Genomic DNA, 22,476 nt, shown 5'->3' with positions numbered 1-22,476 from the left:
CTATTGCATATACACATATTTCAGTGGAACTCCTAAAAAAAGAAGTGTGTTGCTTCTGCTCAGGCGAAAGTTTAAACACCAGAGTAGTCAATGTAGGCCCTCCAGATGTTTCTGGACTCCACCAGCCAGCATGGTCTATTGTCAGGACTTTCTCCTGAAACATCTGGAAGGGATCATGTTGGCAATCCCTGGATTAAAGGCATCCACTAAAATGTCTGTTTTGTTAGATGCTAATATCTGTTAGTCCAGACCCTTCTACCATCTGTTTACATCCATCCTTACCTATTGTACATTTGTCCTGGACAAGTTTTGACTCGCACAATATATTTACAGATGACCACTCCAGAGTGATATTACAACCTGTGGAAGATGATCCTTCTTCAGACTACATTAATGCTAATTACATTGATGTAAGTAGATGATGTAGCTTGGTCTTTTTCTTTCCAGCTTCTCTCTGTGAAACGTTTTTGCATGCAATTCCTACAAACTGAATGACAGCTTTTACCCCCCAATTAAGAACAAAATGTACACTTTTCCTTGTTCTCCGTCCCAGTACTCACTGACATTGTTGTGCTTTCTTTCACATCTGACTTTGATTTGGGCTGTAGATTTGGCTGTACAGGGATGTAAGTACCACTATATGTGAATAACAGCATCCTGTTATGACTATTTAATATAGCAAACATTCTCAGTTGTGTTACTCTTCTAATTTTTATTACTAGATATATGTGCATGCCTCATTTAATTAATCCCATTTATATATCTGGTCTTCTAAATGTTCCTTTGTGTTAATAATTTATGTTTGTACCTGTATTTTAAAAGTTAGATAGTCCTATAGTGCAGTCATGAAAACCATCAGCTAAACCAGCTGACCTTATCTGTTAAAGAAAAATTGCATTTTGCTTGAGTATTATTTTTGTTTGCTTTGGTCAGTAGCTTTTATTTTGCGTTCCATTTTCATGTGAGAAGCTGGATAGTTTGATGTATAGTGCTGCTTCTGAAGAGACCTGGTTATGATACAAAGGGGGTCCCTTGATGGTGGTGAATTGTCTCCTTTTTTTGAAGGGAGTCCAGTCATGATCACTTTTCTTATGGGCTAGGGACAATTCAGTAATGGTATATATAGTATATACACAAACATATATATTTAGATCTAGTTACAGGCAGGTAGCCGTGTTGGTCTGACGTAGTTGAAACAAAATTTAAAAATTCCTTCCAGTAGCACCTTAGAGACCAACTAAGTTTGTCATTGGTATGAGCTTTCGTGTGCATGCACACTTCTTCAGATACAGTGATGCGAAAGCTCATACCAATGACATACCAATGACAAACTTAGTTGGTCTCTAAGGTGCTACTGGAAGGATTATATATATATATTCAGAGACATAGGTTGTATCCACTGACTTCCCATTAGCACAAGGAGTTTCTCTCCTTTTTTTCTTTCCCCTGCCCCCACACCTTTTGTTCTGGGTGTTCACACAACCCATAATGTGTGCTTCATGATTCCACCAGAGATTACGTCTTAGACAAGTATGGACATGTTTTGGAGACACAAAATAGATATCTATTCAAGAGAAACAAATGGGAATAATGAAAAAAATGGGTGTGGATATGATTTCACTGAAACTAAGTAAAAATTGGAGATTAGGCAATTTATAGCGCAATCCGCACCATGCCTACTCAGAAGTAAGTCTTGTTGAATTTGGTGGGGCTTACTCCCAGGCAAATAGGGTTTAGATTTTAGCCTCAGTCACAGTGGAGATCCATTAAATCTAAGCGTGACTAAATCCAATACAACAAATGTTAAGACCCATGAATGTGATATGCCTTACTGGGAAATGACTCGGCAGTTTGTTGTTGAGAAGTGTCAATATGAAATTTGTGGCTTTGCTGATAAATTTGCAGAAGTATTGTTTTCGAAAAAGGAAATCAGTGGCCTAGCACATGCAACTCACTCTAATTTTTAGGGACCTTTGCATGAAGTCCTCTTATTAAAACCATCAAAGGTTCTTAGTTAAATGCAGAGGGACACAATTTTGTCTAAGGAAACAGAAATATTATTTTGCAAGCATATACAAATCGGAACTAATTAATTTATTACAACAAAATTTTAAATTGTGCACTAAAATGAATTAATAAACATATAATCTATTTGAATATCAAGTTCTCTTTGGGTGTTCATTTCATAGCAGCAATTTCCCAGCTCAAGCAATTCAGTAGAATTTGTTTCATAAGAGGAAAATTAGACAAAGTTGTTTCCTCCAGAAGTATTTTTAAGAACAAGAATAATACATAATAATTATTGAGGGAACATTGGAGAAGAAGGTGTTTACAATAGCTTTAGCACTGCATATAAGGCTCATATCTCACATTTGTATACAAGGGGATATAGGTACTTTTCCTTGCAAGCCAGCACTACTAAATTGCTTACTTCTTCTTACAGTGCTATGCCATGGTATTAGCAAAAAAAAAAGGCACTTGGAAATAATTTCCATGGGTTCTGATTATTATTACTTATTTTTGTAGCTTTAATAAACTGAATAGTGTGGAGCTCTCTCCAATGTTTGAAAATGATAGCGTAGAAAAAATTCAGTAGTACTATATGTGCATGTGTATATACATGTCTTTATATAAAGTATTATATATGCACACAATTTGTTTTAATTCTAAAATTTGGTTTATATAACTGCACAACATATTTTTACAACATTGCATGTAGATTTTGAATTTGTGCACACATACACATTGTCCAGCTCTAACATTCAGCTGTTCTGCTTGTTATTTATGGCTCTAATATTTTTTGCGCATTCATAGTGGAAGTTAGTTTTTGCTAATTAAGTGTGATTGTTTCGCGGCTTATTATATGGAGCAGCAAACAGAACTATTTCAGTCATAAAAAGTGAAGGCAAAGTGTATAGTTTCAACACTGAACTAATGCTAGCAGAGATCCAGTTATAGATTTCACATGACACCTATTAGGAAGCATTGATCTAATATTACATAAACTACATGTTGTATTAGGTTATATGAAATTTTCATCCAGTCTTAAGCACATTCACTCAGAAATGAAACCATTTGAAATCAATTGGACTTCATTTCTCTTCCAGCACTTTACTTGGAAGGTTTCTTATTAAAAAAAAAAAAGTTGAAACTAGGCAATATAGCTGATCAGCTACGACTACCATGTGTTGAAAAGGATGCCTACAAATGTCTTGGGTGTGCCTTCATTTTCCCTACTGGATTTTACTTTCAAAGCTAATAATAGTCCATTGTAGAAATCAACTTATTTTGCTGTTTCAGGGATACCAAAGGCCAAGTCACTACATTGCAACCCAAGGTAAGAGTTTGCTAGAGTATCTGCCATACTGTACAATTTCAGTGTCATTTTGGACAGTATCAAGTGTGTGGGGGGTAGTTTGGCGAGAGGGGTGGAGGGTTGCTTGTTTTAGTGTTTGAATTGGTACATTCGAACAGTTTGGTTTATTTTCAGGGCAAACCCCTTCTCTAGTTGCAGTGAATGTGGGGCTCTCCATTGGAGTCATGGATCCTTGTTTTTCGTTTTTGTTTTTTACACCTATATCAACTCGGTAATAGTTACAACCGGCAGAATAATCATGGAAAAAAGATAATTTGCCGCAAAGAAGCAAGGCTTCTGCCTTATCTGAAGTATCTCCCTTGTCATAGCATAAACTCTTATTAGTAATTTGGGACATAATTAATTTAAGGTTATCATTTCTGGAGAATATAATGAAGCATTAACCATTACTGCAGTGAATTTTGCCCCATTAAACTTGAAGAGATTTCTATTTCTTCAGTGCTTAGCTGAACCCATGGAAGACATTTTACAATAGGAGAACCTTGAAAATAATAGCTAACTAAAATCAGAGCCTAGATATTTTAAGTAATTTAGCATCTCGGATTATAATTGTGTAAGCTATATAAAATTAAGTACTATTAAATACTGTTGGTTAAGTTTCATCTCCAAATATAGTTGCACTTAAAGCTGGCTGCAAAATGTTTCCTATAGTCCACTGTAGGTACAAGTAACAAAATAGAGAAGCAGCTGTTTGATCGGCTTAAGAATTGCATAGCAAAGTGTCTGTAAAGATCCATTTGCTTGTCATTTACTCCTGAGGGGAAAACACACAAAAACCCACAGCAACTCTAGCTGTGTTCAAAATGTAAGCATAGATGCTGTTTCCAACTTCTTTGTCACTTAGTTTAGGCCTAATGTACTAGCTAACAATTTTTATTTTATTTAGTGCTGTCTTTCCCTTAGAACAGTGTTTCCCAACCAGTGTGCCTCCAGATGTTTTGGGACTACAACTCCCATCATTCCTGACCACTGGTCTTGCTAGCTAGGGATGATGGGAGTTGTAGTCCCAAAACATCTGGAGGCACACTGGTTGGGAAACACTGCCTTAGAACAGGCATCCCCAAACTGCGGCCCTCCAGATGTTTTGGCCTATAACTCCCATGATCCCTACCTAACAGGACCAGTGGTCAGGGATGATGGGAATTGTAGTCCAAAACATCTGGAGGGCCGCAGTTTGGGGATGCCTGCCTTAGAACATAAAAATAGCCCTACAGAAATGGACCAAAGGCCAGTCTTGTCCAACATCCTATTTCCCACAGTGCTCAATTCAGTGTCTAGAGAAAGCACACATGGAGGACATGGGGGCAATAATCCTTGCCTGCTGCTGCTTCCTAACAGCTAGTGTTCAGTTATACACTGTCTTGAACCTGTCCTGACTAGTAGTCATTGATGGTGTTACCCTACATTAATTTAAGAAGGGGATATAAATTAATTCGAATTAGGATCGAAGCAGGGCTTATTAAGTTAAGGTACTAGACTGAAATTTAAGGGGCCACTGCCAATGAAATTCATCCTACGTGGGAACAAGATGGCTGGATTTTAATTAACTGCATGTTAATTAACATGGACAGACCATGAAGTTCTGTTGTCTGTAATAAAATGACAACAGGAGAGCAGCACAAATAGAGTTTTCAGTAAAGGCTATGATAAGATGACTTTTCATGTGCTAATGAACCCATATTAAAACTACTAATTTTTAGTACTTCAGTGTTTTCTTGCATAATGCCAAGTTGAAGAGTCTTAATGCCTACTTCGTTTTTTGGTTTTGGTTTTTTTTTTAAAAAAAACACCCTAATAATCTGGTTTAAGTGAGATATTTAAGCACTAATCATACATAAGTTATAAATGTGCAGTGGTTCGGGGAGGATTACTGGAGTCCTTCATACCTAAGGAAATAACTGGCAGGTATTTTAGAGATCAGTGGCTTGGTAGTGACTTTACCTTTATTTAAGAGCATTTTCTTTTCAGGTCCAGTCCATGAAACAGTGTACGATTTCTGGAGAATGATATGGCAGGAACAATCTGCGTGTATTGTTATGGTTACAAATTTAGTTGAGGTTGGACGGGTAAGTACTACCTTAGAAAGCTCTGAAACCTTAGAAAACACATGGAACACTGTAAATGTTTTGCTAATGAAAACTGAAGCAGTGCTTTTGGAATAAAGGCATCAGAATTTGAAATGAGAGGTGCCAGAGCAGATTACCATCTCCCTAGATGACAGCCAGGAACCTTACTGAACTTGTTTTCCCTTATTCATATGTGTGTAACATGTGAAAGGGCTTGTGTGCTTAAAATCCAGCACACACATCTCCAATTTATTGATTGATATATGTTGTATATCAATCATGTGATTGATGTGATATATGTTGTACAGTATATCAATCATGTGATTGAGTCACATTATGTGTACACCTATGTGTAAGCACACCAAGGGCCTAGAGATGAGATAAACATATATGGGGCAAGAAACCACAATATCATTTCCCCCCTATGAACTTGTTCAACAAAGCATTAATCAACTATAGCATGTCTTGAAGTGCACAAATGATAAAGTGTTGGATTAATGAAGAAAATTGAGTGTAGCTCCAAGTCCAACACTATCTGACAAGTTTGCTAGAGACTTTGTGATTACAGTGGTACCTCTGGTTAAGAATTTAAATCATTCCGGAGGTCCGTTCTTAACCTGAAACTGTTCTTAATCTGAGGTATCACTTTAGCTAATGGGGCCTCCCGCTGCTGCCGTGTAATTTCTATTCTCATCCTGAAGTAAAGTTCTTAACCCGAGGTACTACTTCCGGGTTAGCGGAGTCTGTAACCTGAAGCGCCTGTAACCCGAAGCATTTGTAACCCAAGGTACCACTGTATATACCAGTGATGGGCAACCTTTTAAGCTTGGTGTGTCAAAATTCGCCAAAAAACCCCAGCATAACTCGGGTGGTGTGTCACTTCGAGAAAAAAAACCCATAATTTCACGATATTTGTAGTTTAAATAACAAAAATGTATAATTGTTTCTCCTTTTAAAAAAAGGAAAAAGGGGAGGGCCGCGTGTCACCGAAAATGGCTATGTGTGTCAGTGCTGACACGCGTGTCATAGGTTCGCCATCACTGGTATATACCGTTGTGCTATACTCTTCTTGAAGGCCCTAAACTGTATTTCAGCCTTTCTCTGCTTATTGTAATGACATACAAATAAAAGATGGGCTTTTGATGGTGTATGTTAGAAAAAACGGAGAAATGGTTCTGAAAACAGGAAAAAATGATTGTGAAAAAATTAAATATGTAGGTAAACACTGTTCCTTTTTTTTAAAAAAAAGGTAACATCTGATGTAGCCAGGGTTAAAGAAGAAGAAGAAGAATGCTCGATTAGAGTAAGGAAGCAATTCTACAGTGGTGCCTCGCTTAACGAATGCCCTGCTTAACGAAATTTCCGCTTAACGAAAGGTTTTTTCTAGCGGAGGTTGCCTCGCTAGATGAATTCATTTTATGAAAAATTTGTCTAGCAAATCGCGGTTTCCCATAGGAATGCATTGAAATTCAATTAATGCGTTCCTATGGGCAAAAAAAAAAATCAAAATTTTTTCAATGCATTCCTATGGGATTCGCTAGACAAATTTTTCATTATAATAAAAGACCCATGGAACAAATTAAATTAATCTAGCAAGGCACCACTGTATCTTCAAAAAGCTGGTGTAAAATGCAAGCAAGTATAATTTAAGCCAGAGTATGGTTGTACCAGATCCAAACCCCATTCAGTTGCAGGACTGCTGCTGCTGCTGCTCTGCTCTTCCTTGCTTAAACCTAGCAGAGGGAAAACAAGTTTGTAAGATAGCCTTTTATACTGAGTTGCAAGGTCAGGTGACTGAGCTAAATAGCTTTAGGACCCAATCTAAATCCTCCCTCTCTGCTCCTACCCCAGGATGAGATTATGCTTGACTCAATTGGGATTGGGGATTTAGCTCCGGTTGAACCAGGCATCAGCCTGCTGAACTGGAAATCTGCTGCATCCTAAGATACTTACTCCAGGGGATCTTGCCATAGGATCAGATCACACCCTAAAACTTGATTTCTTTATTTTTGAAGCATCTTCATTGGCTGTTTCATTCAAGTAATGGCATATATATTATTGTGTTACTAGGTAGAATTAATAACACGTTGAACATGTCCCATTTGTTCGTGCATTTCCCTTCCTTGGTTTGGAGATTTTTCAAAACTTTCCTTGCAGGTTAAATGCTACAAGTATTGGCCTGATGACACTGAAGTGTATGGGGACTTCAAAGTTGCTTGTGTGGAAGTAGAACCGCTTGCTGAATATGTGGTCAGGACATTTACCCTTGAAAGGGTAAGTATATCTAAAACTATTATGTATACAAAATGTTTTGCAAGTTTAGCAAGTGCTGGTGCTATGATCATATATGCCATATGATTGTCCTGCCAATACTTCTGTCCCTTACAATCCCTTATCTACATCCATTAACAACTCACGTGTTGACTTCTTTATTCTCATATGAATGCATTTTGCCTATCTTCTCTTTAAAATATGTCTCAAACTATTTTGCCACTAGGTTACATTATGTTGTTATGTTAAAATTTATTTCTATGCTAACTTTTGGGCAAAACAGGCCCCCAGAGCAGCTCACAAAATGTAATACTTACATAATAGTCCCTATTATGTGGGTGGCATTGTGGTCTAAACCACTGAGCCTCTTGGGCTTGCCGATCAGAAGCAGGGTGAGCTCCCATTGCTCTGTCCTAGCTTCTGCCAACCTAGCAGTTCTAACATATATCAGTACAAGTAGATAAATAAGTACTGCTCTGGCAGGAAGGTAAATAGCATTTCCTTGCGGTCTGGCACTCATCACGGTGCTCCATGCGCCAGTAGCGGTTTAGTCATGCTGGCCACATGACCCGGAAAGCTGTCTGTGGACAAATGCCAGCTCCCTCTGCCTGAAAAGCACCACACCCAATAATTGTCTTTGACTGGACTTAACCATCCAGGGGTCCTTTACCTTTTTTACTTACATAATACTTTGGTTAAACCAAATGTAAGCATTTTGTTATCTAAGCTGCATTCTGGATTTTTTACCCTTATAGTAATGCATAATGAGTTTCATTTGTTGATTCATTCCTTGGCTGCATCCAGCAAGTGAGACCAGAAACTATGACACTTGGCTTAGTGTTGAATCCAAACCAGTGATTGTATTTTGTTTCACCCAGAACAAACCATGATCAAAGGCTTTAAAGTCTGAACTTGATGAACTGTTTGTTTAAACACAAGTTAATAAACAAATCAGAGTCTGAAACTATGGTTTGATCCTAGCTTATTTGAACTAGAGTTCAAAGAAACCCAAACTCCTACAGTTTGGATTTAATGGGGAAATTAGCTTGTTTTAGCAATGGAAGCATATGCTTGTGATCTCCTTGTTGCTGCAACAGAGAAGAGGAAGGGAGGGGGACTGTGGAAGCTTATAATCCTCACTACTTTTTATTTCCATCATCTACACAAGTTGTGTATTATTCATCAGCATTTGTTTTATTTTCACTTTTTATTTTGGAGCATTTGTTTTAATTATCATTCTTTCTTCCATGAAGTATCTTGTAGCTCTGTGATGAGGACAGGTCAGTTACTCTAGTGTAAAGCTTCATGCATTTCTAATGCAGTCTTGCCATTTATGTACTATTTCAGTTAAGTCTTTAACTCCCTAGGGCTGCTTTCCTTAAGAACAGTTTTGCACTGTCGTCTTTACTTCCAGGCTAGCACATGTGCTTCATGCTTAGCTTCTTGGGAAAGCCTTTCCATATGCTGTTGTAATTTTATAATACATGCAACATTGGCTCTGTAAATGTACAATTTTCAAGATATGGTGAGAAAATAGTGCCGCATTCAATATTATATTGAGTTTATGAAGGAAGCTGATAAAGATCAACTGACAGATTATATTTATAGTCGCACATAAATTCAATTGTAAAAGTCCCATTTTAAGCAACAGTTGTCACATTTTTGGCTTAGAATACTAACAAAAATGTTTATTGATTCTGGTAGATGTTGTGCTTGTCTCAAAATTCAATATTTTGATTTGAATGTCTTCCCTGCTCCCTAATCCATCAGACGAACAAAAAATATTGTCTGCTTTTTGTTTTTCGATTTCGACAGAGAGGTTACAATGAAATCCGTGAAGTTAAACAGTTCCACTTTACTGGCTGGCCAGATCACGGAGTCCCTTACAATGCAACAGGCCTTCTTTCATTTATACGCCGTGTTAAACTCTCCAATCCTCCTAGTGCCGGGCCTATTGTTGTGCATTGCAGGTGTGTAGAGAAGAGGTAGATGCACTTTCTATAACTTCTCAATGTGTGCATGAACTGTAGTCTCCTGTGAAGTTGTCTTAGTGTGACACTGTGTGATTCAGTCTTTGTTTACTTTTCTCAACTTGGTTTATTCTTTCTCAACTGTCACTTTAATAGACGTAGCTTGATGATACTGTCGCCCAACATCCAGGCTTCCTAATTTGTCATACTCAGTCAGTGTCTATTATATGTGTTCTAAACTTTTCAGCTACATTGAGGTATGAATGAGGTTTGGATATATGAAAATCTTTTTTTTCTGTTGACTATCTCAACTTCTTCTGAAAATGCAAGTGAATGAACCCACACAAGAACACATCAGTATTGCCCAACTTTAATATTATCATTATTATGTCCAGTTTATAACTAATTGCTGTTATTACTACTACAACTACCACAAAAAGGGGTTCTTAGAATAGAATGTGGGCTATATAATGACTAGGATTTTTAATTTGTTAGGGGGAGTTGTGATTTTAAGTGCAGAAATACTCTCTAAACCATTTTCTGAATCGTTCCAGTGCTGGAGCTGGAAGAACTGGCTGTTACATTGTCATTGACATAATGCTAGACATGGCAGAAAGAGAAGGCGTTGTGGACATCTACAATTGTGTCAAAGCATTACGCTCACGCCGCATCAATATGGTACAGACTGAGGTACGGTGCTTCTCCGCTCTTAATAATGGGGGTCCCAGTTCCCTTCTTGGATGCGTTTTGCCTGGGTGTCCTAACACAGAGTCTTGCTTCTATCAGGACCCTCCACTAAGCAAGAATGAGCAACTGGTGCAGGCCAGAGTACTAATGGGGAGGTGGGCATGAAAGAGGTTTTAAATATTATAGAGCTGAACCAAAATGGTTTGTGTGTATATCCCTGCTGATAGTTATTGGCAGGTGGAAATGTTCAGAGCATCTATCCAGAGCTATGTATTTTTAATGCTGTTTCCAGTAACAAGGAAATTTGGTCAGCTGGCAGAAACATAAAAATGGAAACACACACACACACACACACACCATTAAATCTCTGGCTTCAGCAAAATACTGATGCCTTTGCTATTTCTAGATTTAAAAAATTGCCATTCTCAGGAAATCGCCCTGATTAAGTGAATCCTAGTTAAGGAATGGACTATACTTAAGGCGCTTAAGCAGTATAAAAAATGGATTGAGTTAAGCTTCCTTGAATAAGATTCCTAGTGAGAAGGTATCTAAAAGACAGATTTTGTGACTTTAAAAAAAATATTGCTAGACTATTCTTCTGTTCCTTCTTTGGCAGGAGCAGTATATCTTTATTCATGATGCAATTTTGGAAGCCTGCTTATGTGGTGAAACTGCCATCCCGGTCTGTGAATTCAAAGCTGCATATTTTGATATGATTAGAATAGACTCTCAGACAAACTCTTCACATCTCAAAGATGAATTTCAGGTATTTTCAGTTGCTGGTAGCAGCATTTCTTTTTTGCTTCTAGTTATATATTTTCTCTCAGTTTGTATATCAGATTCCCAACCTTTGGCCACCTCCTTGCATTGAGCCTAATGTATAGCCTAGTTCTTTCATTATGTGCTTTACAAAGTCATCTATAAATGTGGAGTACAACTGTCTGATTGTAATTGCCACGGGCTGCCAATTTGTTTGAACAGCAGTGACCTTCGGCCTGCCAGGGGTGATTCTGCATTTTAAATAGGTGCGGAACACTCTGCATGGATCTCACACAATGCTTTCTTTTCTTCGTTTTGGGTGGAATGCAGATAATTCACTTTCACTCTCTGTCATGGCTGAAATGCATTACAACTCAAGGAAGGCAAGCCCTTTGCTTATCTCATAGCAGTCCCACCTAGCAATGCTATTTGGTGCCCAAATCTATTCACGAATCTGTTCTGGTGTGGGGTGAGCTATGTTGTACCAAAGATTTCCTCTGCCCTCTAGACCCTGAATTCAGTGACTCCTCGGCTGCAAGCTGAAGACTGCAGCATAGCATGCCTGCCAAGGAATCATGACAAGAACCGCTTTATGGATACGCTGCCACCTGACAGATGCCTGCCTTTCTTAATTACTATTGATGGAGAGAGCAGCAACTACATCAATGCTGCCCTTATGGACGTAAGAACTGTTTCCTTTGTCTATGTAACATGCCTTGAAATGAGGTGTCGTAAAGTTGAAAATAATACTTGATACTTAAAGCTAGTTAAAAGAAATATTGCTAGTTAAATAAATATTGTTGGCTTTCTTGCGGTGTTTGGTAAAATGGGTTGCACAGTGGTGGTTCTCTTGACTTTCCAATCCGAGTTTTCCATGCTTTCAGTAGCTTGTTGAAATTGAAAATTCACGAAAGAAAACTCTAGAAGGAATTTCATGATTTGTATGTTAATTTGCAGCCAGTTCTAGCAATTTGTCTTTTACTAATGAGTGCAGTCCCAGGAGAAATAATGGATTAGCAAACAGAACAGTGGAGAAATAATATTCAGTTCAACATACTGCATAGCTGCCACCATCTGTACATGCAAATTTTAGTTTCTTTGTATGCCAATACATGTGTCCAATGGGGAAGGTTCATAGTGCCATGGTAGAGCATATATTTTGCATGAAAATGCTTCCAGGTTCAATTACCAGATAAGGCTCACACTCCTGTCAGAAGCCCTGGAGAATCACTGCCAGACATTGTAGACCAGGCACCCCCAAACTGCGGCCCTCCAGATGTTTTGGCCTACAATTCCCATGATCCCTAGCTAACAGGACCAGTGGTTGGGGAAGATGGGAATTGTAGTCCAAAACATCTGGAGGGCCGAAGTTTGGGGGTGTCTGTTTAAAGCCTTTCTCTAGTTATATATAAATACAATAGAATGTCTAAATAAGTTTCCTAATTTGGGAGATTTTTATATAAAACTTACATTAATTATAATGAATAACAAAGAGAGAAAGGGAGTTTATGTTACAAACTCTGGCTGTATTTACAACCTTAGCTTCCTTCTACAAAGAGCCCAAGGCATTGTTTTGTTGTACTGTAGGTAGTTTCATGGATGTCTTAACAAATTCCCCCTTAACCTAAACTACCTGTGGGGCTCAGAGCCAAAGGGGCTCAGAACCAAAGGTTACTATGTGCACTTTCTTGGAAATTAATTCTAATGAAATAAGTAAAGGCTGTCTTTCAAGAAAATATATTGAGGTTTGTGCTGTGTTTTATCTTGTTTTCATATATAATGTTGCACATGCTCTATGTGCTGGGGAGTGGCATGATTGTTTCTGATTGCAATTCCTCTTTCGTTTACTACTTTTCTTTTAATGCAGAGCTACAGACAACCTGCTGCTTTCATTGTCACACAGCACCCTCTACCAAACACTGTGAAAGATTTTTGGCGATTAGTATACGACTATGGCTGTACCTCTCTTGTGATGTTAAATGAAGTTGATTTATCACAGGTAAGTTCTTAATGGTAATGGATGTACAATGTCAGTGAGACATTGTAAACCACTGATCCCCAAACTGGAACGCTCCAATGTTTTGGACGGCAGGGTCCATAATCTATGCCAGTCTTGGTGGGGCTGATGTGACTTGGAATCCAACAACATCTGCAGGGCAGTATATTGAGGAAGGGTGATCTAGAAGAAGATGTAATCAGGTGGTAAAATCTTCCTGGAATGTACCACTTTATACTAGGGGAATGAGGCCTGTATGTACTCTACAATTCTAGATCCACTTATAATCATAGAATACAACACACATCAAAGTAACTAGCACTGCAGACTAATACTAGTCACTTAAATAAATCTTTCTAACCCCAAACAGCCACTGGTGGCAGCTAATAGTGTTTCTAACTGTATTGATCTACACCTTCCTCCCCAATGGGTACCATGTTAACCAAATATGGGGAACTCTTGGCTCCTTCAGCAAGGTCTGAGGTAATTACACTGTCTCATCCCGCAAAGATGGAGCAATACAGTAATGTCTGTCTTGCAGTTGTGCAATTATCAAGCATTGATTGCTTGACACAAAATACATGTGCAATGCTAGCTATAATTTAATTTTACCTATTAAATATCATGCAGGGCTGTCCACAGTATTGGCCAGAGGAAGGATTGCTGAGATATGGCCCCATCCAGGTGGAATGCATGTCTTGCTCAATGGATTGTGATGTAATAAACAGAATTTTCAGGATATGCAATTTAACAAGGGTAAGTAATATGTTAATGGTTTATGTTTATTCACTAAGTAATACTGTACATGTTTAAAAAAACACACACAACTAGCTATGGGTTTTCAAAATAGTCTTCATTTGCACCATGGTGCAATTAAATTGCACTGTAATATACACTAAAGGCATCATGGATTATTATTTTTAGGTTTACCAATGGTAAATAACAATTAATGAATGTGAACGGTAAAGTGGTGCATTTTACTAAACAAAGTGGTGCAAACAAATATTTCATTTATTTCATGATGAGCATTTTTAAAGTTCTCAGATTCTTTCCAAACCACCATTTTTCTAATCCAGATTGTTTTCACATCCTTCTGTTTATTTTATTTTTATGTCATCTCCCCTCCATGGGAAATATATATTTATTGTAGTCACACAAATCAGTAGATAACTTTGCTAAACTCATGATTATTACCTAGACATATGGGGGATTGTAGAGTTTAGCATATATCTTTGATGCTGAAAATATGGGTCATTCTAACATGCCTATGTGGGGATCAACAGCTTCTCTAGGTAATACTATTTAATTTGGTTTCTATTGACCTTTGGTTGCATTCAAAGGTGCCTTGTGTGAGCAATTTACTCATTGAAGCGGTCCCACAAATTGTGGTGATTTGCCCCTCCTGCTACAGCTCAGGACCTAGTGCAAGTTCAGCCAAATCAATTAGAATGCTGACATACTGTCTCACTTCAGAAAGGATATTGTAGAGTTGGAAAACGTTCAGAAAAAGGCAGCCAAAATGATCAAGGGGCTGGAGCAACTCCCTTATAAGGAAAGGTTACAACATTTGGGGCTTTTTAGTTCAGAGAAAATGCAAGGAAGAAATGATGTGAATGAAGCTGAATAAATATACGGTGGGCAAAAGAAAGTATGTACGTCTTTACATACTGCATAGCTACACCATGGTATTTGCTCCCAAATGTTGACTGAATGGCTTTAAAAGAGAATTCAACCAATTTATGGGAGATAATATGGTCACTGGCTACAAGTCACAATGGCCATGTTGTACCTCCACTGTTGGATGCATTGCCTCGCAATACCAGTTGCGAGTAATCTTAGGTGGGAAGAGTACTGTTGCACTCAGCTTTTAGTTGTGGACTTTCCATGGACATGTAGCTGCTGTGAGAACAGAATGCTGGCTAGGTGGGCCTTTGGTCAGATCCAGAAAATTAGGGGGGGGGGACACATCTTAAGTTCTGAGCCATGCAGGAACTCATGCTTTGTACCTAGCGCACCACCTAAAATTTATTTCCAGCTTTCCTAATACAAAGGCTTTTATTTACTTCTTTTCTGTGGGAGAAGTTTATGCCAAATGAAATAGGGATTTGGTTAGTGCTACCAACTGAAAATATAAATGCCAGCAGTTATTTGGTTCTAAGAATGAGTAATCGTGCTTCTCTGGCCTGTGGCCTTGGTGCAACTTGAGTATTTTTTCACCCAATGTGGCCTCACCTAGTTAAGTTTCCACAAACACTTCCCCCAATGTCATCTTAACACCCTACAACATCCTTTTCCCGGTTGTGTTTTTGTTTTGTTTTACACCCAGCCTGATTAAAACTGTAGATGCTTGCTTACCTTGAAGCTTTTAAACTGGTCTTAATAAAGCTATTGCTCTGCTGAAGCTTTTGGATTTTCTATAATGGTTACTTGTGATTGTTGTTGTTGTTTATTCTCCTCAGCCTCAGGAAGGCTATCTGATGGTACAGCAGTTCCAGTATTTGGGATGGGCATCTCACAGGGATGTGCCAGGCTCCAAACGGTCGTTCCTGAAGTTAATTCTTCAGGTTGAAAAGTGGCAAGAAGAATGTGAAGAAGGAGAAGGCAGAACTATAATTCATTGCCTGTAAGTGTGATATATAGCATTTTCACCCTTAAATCTAATTATCTCCATGCTGTGAACTGGCTTCCATACCTTGAATATTCTAGCATGACTCGCTAGAGCAAGGATAGACTCCTCTATTATTTTCCAAATCAAATTTTCTATTTAATGCAATCTTTTTCAAAGGTTATCCTAGAGTTCAGTGATTGCCATGGATCTGCAACTTAAAAGGGTTAGAAGTACATACGTGAGGTTTCAAATGCTCCATCTGTGCAAGCATATCAGTTTGCCGGATTGAATTATCTCCTCCTCCTGTGCAGCTCTGGGGGTTCTCCTGACCAAGCCAATTTCAGGACAGAGGGGAGAAAGCCCTGTTGCATGAGCAGAAACCCTTGAGCAGGGCTTGCAATGATTTTTTTTTTTGGGGGGGGTTGTTAGGTAAACCCCACCCAATAAAAATCAGTGAATGTCACTAAGTGGATTCCTAGCCATGTCTATTTAGGAGTAAAGGCTAGTGTATTCATTGAGGCCTACTCCCAGTTGTTGCAGTTGTAACTTTATAACTAAGTCGGATACAACCGTTCAAACCATTCTTTCTTTCTTTTTTCTGCTCAGGAATGGTGGTGGACGAAGTGGAGTGTTCTGTGCCATAGGCATAGTAGTGGAAATGCTTAAAAGGCAAAATGTCATCGATGTTTTCCATGCAGTAAAAACTTTGCGGAACAGTAAGCCAAACATGGTAGAAACACCGGTAAGTTTGTCTATCTGGAATGTTACTTTATGTAGACAGACAAAAATAATATTTTTAAAAAAGTATTGCCAAACAGCGTCTCATAGATAGAAATGTTCTCTGTGGTTACAGAGAAAAAACAACTGGGACTATAAAAACTCAGTTGCATCCTGTATTGAGCAAGGGGGTCAGACAAAAAACTCTCCAAATTCCTTTCCCTCCTTTATCAGAAACCTGTTTGTGATACATTCACACCCAAGCATAACCCCCCATTTCCCCCCATTTACTGAATGCCTGTGGAAATGCAATGCATTTTATCACCTCTAAAGGATGTCTCGCTTTGGGAAATCTCTGTTAAGCTTGTGGTTACACCTTACTCATTGAAACGCCTCAAAGTTCACTTCCTGTGTGATTTGGTATACAGTGTCAGGAAGCTATCGCAATCTATAATCTACAGATGACACGGTACCTTGGGAGAGAAGAAGAGAGAAGGTAGCTCTAAGGCAACCCACAGGCCTAGTTTCAAAAGCCATCTGGCAGGAGTAATCTGTTCCTGCTGAATCAACAAAGATAAATGGATTGAGAGAAAGAAAGAGAGAAAAGGGATAGTGGCCCCCGCCATCACTGGCTTCAAGCCTACCCTCATTTGTTATGAGGACCTTGATTTAATACCTCTGAGGGCTCTCAACAGAAAGGAGGCTGTCCAGACTCTACAGTAAGACAACAGGCCAGTCCATAGAGCCAACACCATGCCTTCCAGATGTTGGCGGATTTATCTCCCTTCAGCCCTGACAGTTGGCCATGCTTGCTGGAGCTCATGGGAGTTGGAGCTTAACAGCATCTGGAGAGCATCATTCTGGCTACTCCTGCTATAGAGAACACAGAGGCACAAGTCACTTGCTTACCACCATTACCCATGCTCTCATATAGCTGGTTGAGGTTAGAAGGCCCAGGCTGGAATTCTGTATTTACAGGAAATACAGTTGCCCTATGGCCTGAGCATTTCTGGAACTTTTCACTTCTTCCGGAAGTCCGTTGTAGGGAGCTAAAAGTCGCTCTTACCCTTCATGTTAGCTCACCCCATGATCTATGCCTTCTAGTCAACCCACAAGAGACACACTCAGAATCACACACACAGATATGCATACATACAGTATATTCATATACAAAGCACACACACACCTAGACCCAAAGCAAATAAAACAGACTAAAGAACCAGGCTACCCCACAAAAAAAACAGTAAGGTAAGCATAGCCCCATCTAAAAAAAAAACAGAAAAAGAAGCCAAACTCACCTCAATCTGTTTGCTTCCTTTTAAACGGAAGCGGCAGGTGACCTTGACAGCCCTATTCTGATGCTTTGGGGGAAGGGAGAGAAAGGATGATGGAATCTTCTAAAGGCAGGTGGCGAACATTTTGTGTGAAGGTTCTGTTCATGGCCCCCCATGCACATCAGCAGAGCGCCTCCCACCCCTGTTCTGCCTTCTTCCGGGTCCAAAAGGACCTGTGTGTCAGCGATCACACGTCAATTGGACACACTTAAAATGGTCACCACCTGTAGTAAAACAGAAATAGCTATTAGTATATTTGGTAGTGGGTGGGTTTTTTTCTTTTCTTTTCCCAAAGTGTAAGAAGGCAAAAAGGAGTAGAAGGTGCAGGGAACGTCTATGGGAAGGGTAGGAGCCAATGAGAGCATGAAGCTGTGTCAGATACAGCAAACTAAAAGCAGGGACATAAGACAACAACAATTTCCATTCTGACCTATCTTGACCACAGTCTCAATTCAACTGCAGTTTGGTTTGCATCAAATACTACGTTCTCTCGCTGTCTGCTTCTGTCTTCATCAGAATTCCCCCAACATCCCTAACTAAAGGTAGTAAAGACTGGGGGGTGGGGGAGACAGAAGGTAGAGGAAAATGACTTTCCCCCCCCTCCCTTGACGTCCAATTACTTGCAGGTCCAATCACTTCAGAACATACACAGTGTAATGTAATCAATAAGCTTCTTGCCTAGAATTTCACAGGTTACTGTTTAATCTTTAGCACAGAAAAGGGGGGAAATACTTATATTTCATTGCAATCTTACTCTATAGTTGCATGTTTTCAGTGTCCCTGTATTATGTAGGTGAACCATCTTGAACACAGCAGCTGTTCAAGCTAGGTGAGGATACAAGCCAAGAAAACCCATGTAGCTTTGTTACCTGCCCTACATTTAGCAAGATGATCAGATAACCAAAAAGAACCGGGGGGGGGGGGGAATAAACCTTTCAGAAAGCTTTCCCCACTTCCTGCTTACAATGTTAAGTTTCTAGTCTTAGGGCTGGGGAGGGGGCAGTGGGAGTGCGAGGGGAATTTCTCTGTCTCTCCCTTTGAGAATGTAGAAAGTCTTAGTGAGGATCTGAATTTCTTTTCTCCCTGAGAGTGGACCTTGGAGCAAAACACGTATCTCAGAATGCATAACTTTGTAGAGTCCAGCTGCAAACTCTTGCTGTACATCTCTACTTACCAACACATTGAAATTGAAATTCTTAGATATTTGACCTTACAGAGCTCCCTGTCACAACAGGGAAAGCTGGACTTGGGTTATTTTCAGTTTAGCAGCACAGAAGAGTGGTCTCTTGCTGTAGTATTAAGACACTGATGTTTGTTAATGGCTGGATGCTGTTTGACTTTGTGAAATGAATGTTGTCCAAGATGAAGCGGTAAAGCTCTTCAAACTCATTTATGAAAACTGTTTTCTATCTAGTGTAATAGCTGAAAGAATCACAGGGATGCAACCCATTAGTCACAAAGAGATTCCTAGACCATCTTGCTTTAAGATGCATCTCAAGCTATAGCAGCAACACATACACCTAAGCATTGCAAAAAAAAAAAATCATATCAATGTAAGGTCTTGATTACTGTCAAAGCAAATCATGCCGTTTTAAGGAATGTCACTTCTTATCTCATTTTATTTTTTTATGCATGATCTGACTGACTCTTTGCATTTCCCCCCTTAGGAGCAATATCGTTTCTGCTACGACGTTGCACTTGAGTACCTCGAATCATCTTAGTGAGAAAAGGGTGGATGCAATCAAGTGAACCAAATAATATGGAATTTAATAAACTGTTTTGGCATCAGCTGTTGAACCTGTGAAGAAAGATTTTAGTGAAGAGGGAGACTTAATTTTTAAATGCAAAAAGTATTTTTCTTAATAAATGGTGTATCTTAATTATATATAAATATACATATATATATATAAAGAACTGTTTCTATGCCTGTACACAGTATGAACATATAGTGCCACAAAACTAAAGAAGAGCAGAGACAGAGCTCGTCTGCTGTTCGAGGTAGGATTTTTCCAGTGTTTGTATATTCAGTTGTTTCTCGGTTACATTAGAACCACCATCTGTTGCATGTATCTATTCTAGTCAACATTTTATTTCCCTTTCGTTCTTAATTTTATAAACTGTTAAAAGTAAAACAAAACTGTGCAGATTGATAGTCTCTATAGGTTTCATGTGTTGCAAGAAAAATATATAGAGAGATATATATGTATGATAACTGGCTTATTTTGTTTTAATGTGCAATGACAGCCTGATCAAAGTTCTTTATAAAGAAATCTAAACATAAGCCAAAGACTCAAGTGTAAATATGTTGATATGGAGGGGGGGGGAAGCACATTGTATTTATTGTTTACTGACATTCCTTTTATGATGGCTGAACAAAACCATTCTTTCTCAAAATGCTTTTTTTTGTGTGCTGAAATCAACTGTAAGCAATTTTTTTGTAGCTTATTTTTTGTATGTTTCTGTGAAAGTAGACAAAGAGAGAGACTTTTAATAGGTAGACCAGAAAACACTGGTATGGTGATTTGTTGTTGTTGCTGTATACACACTTATGAATGAATGAATCCATCAAATGACTTTGTTGGAAAAGGTCTAAATTAAAAGTTCTCTAAACATGTATAGTACCACCCCAGTCTAATAATCTGAATCAAATGTCAACTGCACACATATGGCCTTGCTTATGACTTGAACAATGGTGGACATAATTCAATTAATTTTTTTAAAGGAACAAATAGGTTAGTAATAAATGTGTGAAATGCAGAGCAAGAAGAAAGGAATGCTTGGTTTGAAAAACAAACCACATTTCTTTCCCTGTTGACAGCCTGGAGGCATCCCAGTCAGCCATGCAACGCAGAAGTGCTTCAATCTAAATTCCTTCAATCTAAAATCCGTAATTTATCAGAAGGGGGATTTTGGTGAAATTCTAATGGATTTGGGTGTGTTTTGTTCTAATTACCTGTTTGTGACCATCCTTTCTTTCATTCTGCAAATCGTCTTTCCAGTGGTTTGCATTCTACTGCCTTCTTGGGGGACTGAGTTTACTGAAAATCTCACAATGTCTTCAAATCTGCTTTCTTATAAGCACAGAAAGATGGGGGGCTCTCCACTGTGTGCCTGACTGCTGTTGATCCCCTCCCCAAATTATTTTTACTATACTTTTTATGATTTGTTTTAATATTTTAAAATTGCAAAGCGTTTGGGTGCTTCGGCAGAAGGCTGGTATATAAATGCAATAAAGAAACAGTAAATGAATGATTTCTTTTAAACACAAAATTAACAAGTTCACTGACCTCAGGCATTCAGCTAGCTTCCCAACTTCCTGTTCTTCAATTAAAGCTCAGGGGAAGAGGTCATCAGATTTTTTTCAAAAAAGGAAGTAATGGCAGCCTGGAAAACCACAGAACACTGAAGCAATGTATAATGGACGCAGATGGGAGCCTGTTTTGCAGAAGAAGAAGAAAAATTCAAGAAATTGAAATGCTTTTTCCACACAGCACTATCCCCCACAAATAACTATAGCGGTATTATGAAATGTTTATTACAGGCAATATACAACTCATTTGCGAAAAGACTGGCTGCAGTAAAAACTTTCAGAACACCTTCAGCTGTGCATGCATTTTATCTCCACTGGTTGTCTAGGATTGTGTTGATAGAAGCTTTGTGTTGTGACAAAGCCAAAATGGATTGAATCAATTCAAGATTAGGTTGTAGTCTTGGTATGCAAACTATCCATGTTTTTACTTTTATCTTCCTATATGCACATTCTTAAGCCTGGACGTATTTTCCTAACAAAAATCATTCCTGTTTCTTGTTGATTTTTTTTATCAAGAGTAAATTACAAGGTGCTTATAAATACTCATGTAAAGAAAGAGTGAATTAAAGAAGTTTTATAAAATGCTGAGTTCATATTATTTCCTGTTTTGACTGCACTAATCATTTTATTTGAAAGTACTGTGTAGCAAAATTGCAACCATTTTTATTCAAGGTTAATTAATTCAGAATAACAAAATTATCTTAGTAGTGGTGAAACTGGTTGTAAAACTGTGGTGGAAATGTGTTAAAAGGTTGTCCCTGTTTGTAAAGCTACCCTAAACATACATTTATCTTGGCCCTAACATTGCCTTCCTTTTCTCCTTTGCATCAGATATAAAACAGAAAGCACTTAAGATTTGAAAATATATTATTTCATATCCACTAAACTCATTCTTGTTTGTCCATAAAGTTGCATGTTTGCCCAAACTAGAGTAATGTTCTAGTAATGTTCTGGTTACAGGTAGGTAGCCGTGTTGGTCTGCCATAGTCAAAACAAAAAATTTTTTCCTTCCAGTAGCACCTTAGAGACCAACTAAGTTTGTTATTGGTATGAGCTTTCTGTGCATCCACACTTCTTCAGATACTTCTTCAGAAAGCTCATACCAATAACAAACTTAGTTGGTCTCTAAGGTGCTACTGGAAGGATTTTTTTTTTTTTAGAGTAATGTTCATAACTTTCAATAACTGGACTATGGTGCAAAAAAATACATGTGTACCCTTTCCACCTCCATTTTAATAGCGTACATCTTGAGATGGTTCAATATTATCCAATCCTAAAAGTTTCCACATTTATTCGACAAGCAAAAAACAAGCCAACAGCGCAGTAATAAGCAAGTAACAATGGCAACCCTCCTGAAAATGTAATTACTTTACAGAAACATA

The 22,476-nt window shown here is 38.4% G+C and overlaps 1 protein-coding gene across 8 annotated transcripts in view; it reads left to right on the top strand.

Annotated features, from left to right (window-relative positions):
- Positions 1–21,676, top strand: part of PTPRK (protein tyrosine phosphatase receptor type K) — a 340,055-nt gene extending 318,379 nt beyond the window's left edge. For 4 of the 8 annotated variants that reach the window (XM_035109045.3, XM_035109041.3, XM_088666121.1 and 1 more), the window contains 13 exons: positions 334–410; positions 3,301–3,337; positions 5,345–5,442; positions 7,600–7,716; positions 9,529–9,698; positions 10,238–10,373; positions 10,987–11,136; positions 11,638–11,811; positions 12,997–13,128; positions 13,756–13,881; positions 15,585–15,748; positions 16,340–16,475; positions 19,452–21,676. In XM_035109045.3, coding sequence (XP_034964936.3) covers positions 334–410; positions 3,301–3,337; positions 5,345–5,442; positions 7,600–7,716; positions 9,529–9,698; positions 10,238–10,373; positions 10,987–11,136; positions 11,638–11,811; positions 12,997–13,128; positions 13,756–13,881; positions 15,585–15,748; positions 16,340–16,475; positions 19,452–19,505 — 1,571 coding nt within the window. In that variant the 3' untranslated portion in view covers positions 19,506–21,676. The remainder of the gene's footprint in view (positions 1–333; positions 411–3,300; positions 3,338–5,344; positions 5,443–7,599; positions 7,717–9,528; positions 9,699–10,237; positions 10,374–10,986; positions 11,137–11,637; positions 11,812–12,996; positions 13,129–13,755; positions 13,882–15,584; positions 15,749–16,339; positions 16,476–19,451) is intronic. The other 4 variants (XM_035109047.3, XM_035109048.3, XM_088666120.1 and 1 more) reach the window with 2 other exon arrangements.
- Positions 21,677–22,476: the final 800 nt, after the last annotated feature.

Source organism: Zootoca vivipara, chromosome 3 (genome assembly GCF_965207765.1).
Source record: "Zootoca vivipara chromosome 3, rZooViv2.hap1.1, whole genome shotgun sequence".
Lineage (NCBI taxonomy): Eukaryota > Metazoa > Chordata > Lepidosauria > Squamata > Lacertidae > Zootoca > Zootoca vivipara.
The sequence above is the reverse complement of the archived record's forward strand: the minus strand, read 5'-3'. Positions and strand labels throughout refer to the sequence as shown.